This window comes from Phaethon lepturus, unplaced genomic scaffold (genome assembly GCF_000687285.1).
Source record: "Phaethon lepturus isolate BGI_N335 unplaced genomic scaffold, ASM68728v1 scaffold23860, whole genome shotgun sequence".
Classification (NCBI taxonomy): domain Eukaryota; kingdom Metazoa; phylum Chordata; class Aves; order Phaethontiformes; family Phaethontidae; genus Phaethon; species Phaethon lepturus.
This window is the reverse complement of record NW_010511535.1, coordinates 21,422-29,330: the sequence shown is the minus strand read 5'-3', so window position 1 is coordinate 29,330 and position 7,909 is coordinate 21,422. Positions and strand designations below refer to the sequence as shown.

At 50.7% G+C, this 7,909-nt stretch overlaps 1 protein-coding gene across 1 annotated transcript in view; it reads left to right on the top strand.

Moving 5' to 3' along the window:
- LOC104618679 (cytoplasmic FMR1-interacting protein 2) overlaps positions 1 to 7,909 on the top strand; it is a 24,717-nt gene that overhangs the window by 1,760 nt on the left and 15,048 nt on the right. Inside the window, exons 2-8 of the mRNA XM_010284335.1 lie at positions 446 to 535; positions 616 to 693; positions 3,510 to 3,611; positions 4,632 to 4,813; positions 5,112 to 5,208; positions 5,917 to 6,045; positions 7,417 to 7,521. Of these exons, the coding sequence (XP_010282637.1) occupies positions 446 to 535; positions 616 to 693; positions 3,510 to 3,611; positions 4,632 to 4,813; positions 5,112 to 5,208; positions 5,917 to 6,045; positions 7,417 to 7,521 (783 nt within the window). The remainder of the gene's footprint in view (positions 1 to 445; positions 536 to 615; positions 694 to 3,509; positions 3,612 to 4,631; positions 4,814 to 5,111; positions 5,209 to 5,916; positions 6,046 to 7,416; positions 7,522 to 7,909) is intronic.

The following is a 7,909-nucleotide window of genomic DNA, read 5'->3' as shown; positions in this document are numbered from 1 at the left end:
CTGCTGACAGGATGTGGTCTTCCCCTAGCAGCCAAGGCACAAATAGAAATTAATGAGGCTGCCTCGGTCTTTGAGTTACCAAGCTAAAATCTTTAGAATAATTTCTGTAGGTTTGCTCTCTGGTGCGACTGCAACTCCCCGTAACTGATCCCCACCTGGTTTGGCTTGATTTTACAAGGGTTCATCAGTCTCAGTTGCCATATTTTCACACGTATAATCTGCAGGATTTCCTCTAACGAACATGTGTGATCCAGAAGCCTTGCAGGCTGCATGTATGAACTACTTCGGATCTAGAGGTGCAGCACCTCAAATTGTTCATAAACTGGTCCCATGCCCCAGGAGCCCTACTGAGTCTGCCTTTTGCCAACACATCCCAGGCTGGACTGTATCAGGTGAGCAAACAACTGGCTGTATTTTAATCCCCGTCTCCCCATTCTGCCCATAGGCTAATTTTGACACAAACTTCGAAGACAGAAATGCCTTTGTGACCGGCATCGCCAGGTACATCGAGCAGGCGACGGTGCACTCCAGCATGGTGAGTCCCCTGGGTGCTGCCCCAGCGATGCCGAGCCTGCGGTGCGTGCGCTGCCCCAGCAACGCCTCTCTGTCTTTCAGAATGAGATGCTCGAAGAAGGCCACGAGTATGCTGTGATGCTTTACACATGGAGGAGCTGCTCACGAGCCATCCCCCAGGTACCAGGGCCCTTCCCAGTCAGAGGTGTTCCCAGAGCACCTAATTGGTTTTGTTTTCAGCGTGGGTTAGTTTGGACTGGAGACAGAAAAGCAAAAAAGCAGAGAAGACTGAAGCAGATAGAGAGGTTGAAAAGAGAGACCACTGAGTCTTCAGCTTGTCCTCTCCTCACCGAAGTCTCAACCACTGATCTCAGCAGCTAGTAGCCATTTCAGAAGCAGATCTGTACTGCTGCCCTTCCAAAGGGCAAGTTGGCTCAATCCCCAAAACCTCCTAGCAGTGCCTCGCAGCTCAGTGACGCTCACCACAAGCCAACTGCCTTATACACATCCCGAGGTTTCCCAAGCCCCTCCCCTGCTCCCCGGAGCAGTCGCACCCGAAGTTATTTCGTCCCCGCAGGACCAGCTTGTTTGCCCTACAGCTGGTAACAGGACTCGCTGAGCACAGCTCTGGTCCAGCACGGTACTTGGGATCGTGCTGTGTTACATCACTTGGGTCTTTATCCAATTCTTTGTCTGGAGAATGGGTAGACTTTGCTTTAATTAAATCAGTGAGCAAGACATGGTCCCAATGCACTGCTTGAGTATTTTCCTCTCTTGTGTTTTGGGGAGATGGAGTTTACATCGGGCAAAGGCAGTTAGCTTTTGGAAATTGAGAGTAAAATCATCAGATCTGGTTTATATCACACTTTCCTGATGCCATTGTACAGTGTCATACCATTCCTTGATGTCAGGAATTTCAACTTCAGTTAAAAATTGCCCCAGTGCCAAGTGGGACTCCTGTGTTGTGTGAAGAAGGGAGCCCCGGCAGCCTGGGAGGAAAGCAGTGGGTCCTCTTGAGATGTGGCAGACTCAGGCTCTCCCTGACTTGCACAGAGAAGATTAGGCAGCTGGGGCAGGTTTCAGCAACCCAAACTGCTCCCCAAACTCTGTGGTGCTCTCTCTGCTCCCACGGGAGCCCCAGAATTGTGAGTTGTGTGAGGTTGCATGAAGGAGCATTTCAATGTGCCAGGAACATTTCCCCAAATGCCCTTTTTTGCTGCTGATATACCTGAAGGTCCTGATCTACCCCGACATTTAATCATTCTCCTCCTCTACTGTTAGTTCTGCTTCAATGGTTTTCTAGTCCTTCTCTCTCCGACCTGAATTTCGGTGGCTTCATCCTGCAAACAGCTACAGACATGAGTAGGGTTGCCCACATGGCCCACTGATAGTGATTCAGACTCCGACTCAGAGCTTGTCTTCTGCAACGTGAACGCATGACGGATCACTGCAAAAACGCCGACTGACAACGCGGCAGGGTGGGTGCAGTGCACTTCCATTAGCCCTACGGATAAAAGGGTTTGCAGCTTTTCCATGGAGCCAGGAGAAAGTATTTCCACATGGCTGGCAATGCCCACGTTTGTGATTCCCCAGGAAAGGTCAAATCTCAGTTCCCCTCGGGTTTTACTCTGCTGATGCTCTCATGAGACCCAGCCATGGGGAGATGCCTGATGCTGATTGCATATTTGCTTGTCTCCCACTTATATTTGATGCTGTGCTGCTGTTGCCTCTCCTGGCTACGCTAACAGAAGGCAGGTCATGGCCGAGTCGATGGCAAGACAGTGCCACAGATCATCTGTTTTGTCATTCTAGTGTGCTCCCATCCTGGTCTCCTCCCCAAAGTTCGTGCTTTTCCAAGCACAGCTTGTGGGGTCCCTGCTCTCTGCCCCGTCCTCCCCCCAGGGCTGCAAGCAGTGCCGCGTGTGGCAGAGGAGCAGACAACACCGTGGCAGAGCGTTCATTTACAGATTCACCAGATTTGGTCTTGCAATGACCCCTGCACTTTGCCATGGGACACATGGCTGTGGCTGGGGGGTCCTGTTCTCAGCCCCCCAGCCTGGCTGCTTGGTTATGTGCACCTCCCTGGGCGCCATCAGAGACCGTGGTTTTACGGTGAAGAGCAGAGCCTACACCTAAACGTGCACCACTCCTCCCTACCGCGAGCTGCATCCTCATGGCCGTCAATATTGCCCGACTGCGGTATGAAACACCGGGGCAGGGACGTTAGATTCCCCACTACAGAGAGGGAAAAGCTACTTTTGCATCTTCCCACGCATAAAGCTGGCTGACTTGTCCCCTTGCACCCTGGGGATCAGCTGCTGGGCTACTAAATTTGCACCAGAGCCATCAGCCCCACCACAGCCTTGTGTCAGCAACAACTGGAAACAAAACCAGAGGAGAACAGCAGGATGCGTTGCCTTGGGCGGTTGGGGTTTTCCCTAAAAGTTTGGTAATGACTTCAAGTAAGTGCTTGGAAATTAGGTGGATGACAACTAAGTCCTTAAATTTAGCTTCCTAGGATTCCAGTGAAGGTGACTCACTTCATTGCTGCTAGCCACATACAAGCCCAGTGATTTTTAACGGGTCTGCAACAGAACCAAAATTACCCCAGCAAGGCTATAGCAGAGCCATAGCCCGGTGCCTTCTGTGTTCATGAGACTTTGCAACACAGTCTCGCATAACTTTACGATATAACATTCCCACATTGTGTAGCAAGTCCAGACTCCATATGGCATGTGTTCTACCCCAGACAATGCGTTAGAAGACTCTTATTTCTCAGAGTCAGGTTTATAATGCGTGGAGAGAATTTTACATCTGAGAAATAGCCCCTTCTGCTGTCACCTAGTGCCTTGAGAACAAGCTCCCTCTCGGGTCCCTCCATTGTCCTCAGATGGGGACAGGATTCATGTGGAACAAGCAGAAGATGGTGGCCGTTGCTGTCCACGCTGTGTTAGAAACTCCAATGCTGACAAGGACGATTTCTCTTTGCAACGCAGGTGAAATGTAACGAACAGCCAAACCGAGTGGAGATTTATGAGAAGACGGTGGAAGTCCTGGAGCCAGAAGTCACCAAGCTTATGAAGTTCATGTATTTTCAGGTAAGTGGTCAAGGAGAGAGGTAAAAATAATTTATTACTTTGTTGTTAACTTATCCTAGGCAGGGCTGTGCTATCCTTGCCTGCCAGGCCAGCTTGGAGAGCCCCTGAGCCCCCTGGTAGGTCTCCTCCTTGCAGCCACCAGCAGATACCTAAGACCTGTCTGAAGGAAAATCCGTGTCCCCCTTGCTCAGCCCCAAAATCATGCATGTAAGTTGGGAATGAGCACACCTAAGCCTTTGAAGCTCATGGAGGACCAGAGCCCCCACTGTGTGGAGCTGATGGGTGGCACAGGCACCTGTTTTTCTGAAGTGTTGGCTGGTGGATGTGAAGAGCTGTTTCTCCACTGGCAGCAGCACAGCTTGTTCTTCTGCTCTTTCCTCTGAAGCAAAGCCAGGAAAAGCTGAGGGCTGGTGGTGCAGCTGGTGCCTGGGGTGGGATGCATCCAGCTGGACACCCTTCTGCTGTGCCAGCAGGAACACGGAGGTGCTCACAGCCCCCTAAACTCAGGGGTCAGGTGGCAAAGAGCACCAAAGCTTAAATTTAACAGTTGCTACACTTGAGACACTTGACAAAATAATACGCTTAGATCCCAACAGAGCAATGACCACGTGGCAAACACAGAGCTCGTGTGGGCTCCAGGGACCTCTCCCCATCACTGCCTGCGTTTATAACTGGCTACAGCTGGGTTTCACCATTGTTTTTAGGTTTTATGTCCTATGAGGTCTTTATGTCCCACCTGAAAAAGTGAAGCCTGATTTTGCAGAACACGCTGCACTCGGGGCAGGCATAAACAGAGGGTGTGAGCCCTCCTGCAGCACTGAGGACGTTTGAGTGCCGTGGTTTGCTACGCTGCTTTGTTTCGTGGCGACAGTGGAGAGGGAGCCTGGAGCCTTGATCCCCAGCATAAAAATGCTTTTGTTAAAAGGAGGGGGTGGTGGGTGGGTGGAGGAGGGTCCCGTCGGTGGTGTGGTGACTGCACGCAAGCTGCTGCTGAGATGACCCTGTCCCACTGCTTTCCAGCGCAAGGCTATCGAGCGGTTCTGCAGCGAGGTGAAGCGCCTGTGCCACGCTGAGCGGAGGAAGGACTTTGTCTCTGAGGCCTATCTCCTCACGCTGGGCAAGTTCATTAACATGTTTGCTGTCCTGGATGAGCTGAAGAACATGAAGTGCAGTGTCAAAAATGACCACTCCGCCTACAAAAGGTGAGAGGGGGTGAAGCAGCGCGAGCGGGGACAGGACTGCACCTGGGCTGCCCAGCAGGGAGGTCGGGTGGACATCAGGACGCCGGGTTTCTGCGCTGTCGTAGGCGCTCTGTGAGTTCAGGCAAATCTCGGAGCCCCACTGTGTTTTGGTTCCCTCTTGGTAACACAAGAAAAGGGCAGAGCTGTACTGCAGGGAGGCTCTGAGGCCGCTGCATTGCAGGTGAAGCAGGGAAGATGGGTGGTGAGAGTCTCACGTGGGGTGAGTGGTCCTTGGTGATGTTGGATTTCTCCCTTCCAGAGCTGCCCAGTTTCTGCGGAAGATGGCAGACCCCCAGTCCATCCAGGAATCCCAGAACCTCTCCATGTTCCTGGCAAACCACAACCGCATCACACAGGCAGGTCCCTTTCCTCTGAACCAGTTAACCTTTCTGTGTGTAGAGACAGGCAGTGATCTCAGCAGGGCTGAGAGTGCTTCGGACTGGACCGTGGCAATAGCTGCCTTTTTTGTTGTGTCATTGCCGCTGTTTCCAATGATTTTGGGGTCAGGCTGTATAATTCTATCCGTATCTCCTTCTCATGGGTCATCCTGGGTGGCTTTGAAGGTCTCTTTATGTCAAGACAAGGATGAAGGTCTGAAAGATGTAAGAAAAGCTCTCGGTGTGGGGGTTTCCACCAGAAGCTCTTCCCGTTTTCCCTAGTATATCCATCCAGTCCATCTCTGGGACTGCATGGGGACTGCAGATCTGACCCAGGGCCCTCCACACTCCACAGGCTCTGTAGCTTCTGCTCGTTAGGTAAAATATTGCATAGAGGCAGGAGAGAGTCGGCAAGCCTGCTTCTGAGGCATCTTTTGTTACATCTCACTATCTGCCGTTTGGCTGTTGTGATCGGTCTGAAGGGAAGAGCTGTCCTGCAGAAGGAAGGTTGTTCCTTACAGGTGGTACCATGAGGTCAATCTTCTGCCTGTAACTTAAGAAAGGCACACAGACAAGGTTTGAAGAAACCTCTTATCATTCTACGCTTAATCCTTCAAATGTGTTTCTCCCCTGGTTCCTGCTGTTCCTTTGTCCATGTGGATAATGTGGCCCCTGTTGATGCTTCAGTGTCTGCACCAACAACTAGAGGTTATCCCTGGCTATGAGGAATTGCTGGCTGATATTGTCAACATCTGCGTGGATTACTATGAAAACAAGATGTATCTCACTCCCAGTGAGAAACACATGCTCTTAAAGGTGAGATTTGTCCATGTTTATGGGGCTGGGTGCTTGCATAATCTCACTTTCGTTTTAATAGAATAAAATTCCCTCCTGGGACAATGATTCTCTTAAATTTCTTCATTTTTTTTCTCCTTTGGGTATACATGCATCCCTTCTCTGCAGGGCCAGTGTCCTCTGGAGACGTGCATGGCTGAGAGATGGGAAGGCTCTCTATATGCAGCACCAAAGCTGCCTTCCTCCTGTTCCTGTTTCCTTTCTGATCTCTGTTATTTTGTGTCTTCTGCTGCGATAGCTCAATCCTCCCATTTTCACCTCTTCTTTGTAGCTGAACAGACAGGTTGTATCCGTGGGTCGGACATGTCCCGCCCCAGTGCTCTGAAGTGTCACCTCTGTCAGGCAGTGCCATCAGCTGCCTCTGTTCCCGCTGTAACTTGGACCTTCTGCCATCATTTCGCTCCTGTTCTTTCTGGCCTTCTCCCATATTCCCATATAAAAATCTTCCTTCCTCTCTCCCTTTCTTCTGCTCTTCCCCATCTCTGTCTTTTCCCCCAATCCTTCCCAAGTTTGCCAGCAGCTCTGCCTGCCTAGGCCTAAGCATATGTGTGGTGGTGGTCTCCAGCTGGTGGACGAGACCACCAGTGAGTGCCCTGCATTCTCCAGAGCTAGAAGGAGTTTTTCTGTTGTGCATGGATGTGTGGGATCATGGGCTTGATCTGGGTAACTGTATAAGACATGCCAAAATCACCACTATGCAACCCTGAATTTTCTGCTTGATGCCCATTCCCAGCAATAATCCCCGGAGAAGGCAGATCCTTTCACTTTTGGTTTCCTGACTCTAAAGAGCCCTCAAGATGAACATGCAAAGTACCTGCTTGTTTTGTTTATTTGTCCTTACTGTAAGTCAGTTATTACAGTGATTGCAGTCACTATTACCATAAGAACTTCATTACCATGGTATGAGTCAACTAAGGTTCTTTGAAGGATAATGTGGGTAGTTTGAATATCTGTAATGATTTGTACTGAATTAAAGGGAAAAAATCAATCCAGGAGAATATTTTAAATGTTTTCAATTCTTCTCCAGGAGTAAATGTTTGCCTTTGGGTGGAGAAGACTTTTGGGTTGTTGTTGTGTGGGAGAGAGGAAGAAGAAATTACCAGAGTGAGCGTCATGTGTTTTTGCACAGAACATAGAAGCAATCCATCGTGTGTCCTCTGTCTACTATGTACATCTTTGCAGCTGTGTGCACGTTTTATACAGTGTTTTCACGAGTGTCAGGTGGTACAGGAGCCTGAAATGGTCTTTGCTTATACTAAGTGATGGAGAACTGTCTTTGACTTGTGCTGCTGACTTCACCCTAATGAAACCTAGCCTTTCCGTCTTCTCCAGGTGATGGGGTTTGGCCTGTATCTCATGGATGGGAATGTCAGCAACATTTACAAGTTGGACACCAAGAAGAGGATCAACCTTAGCAAAATAGACAAATTCTTCAAGGTCAGTGACCTGTCTGGGTGAGGCTGGAGTTTACTGCAGACCAGTGAATTAGCAGCCGGTGCCACTGCACGTGCTGCCAGCAAAAAACAAACTGCAGGAGTCTTTTACAGCTCAAAAAAAACCCCGAAGGGTTGAGAAATTATCTAGGCCGAAGGATGAGGAATGGGATTGCTGTGAACATGCACGGGCACAGAGCCGCAGCGTGGGTGAGACGAGCGATGCCGGCCCTTGCGCCAGCGGGGCTGCGGGTGCGTGAGCGGTGCCCAGGGCTGGCTCTGCTCCCGTGCTGCTGGCGCTGGAGCCGGTGGGAGCCGAGGGCCCTGCACGCCCTTGCTGGGCAGCCGGCTGCCTCTGCGGCTCTGCCCGCTCCCCGCCCGGGGGGGGCGGG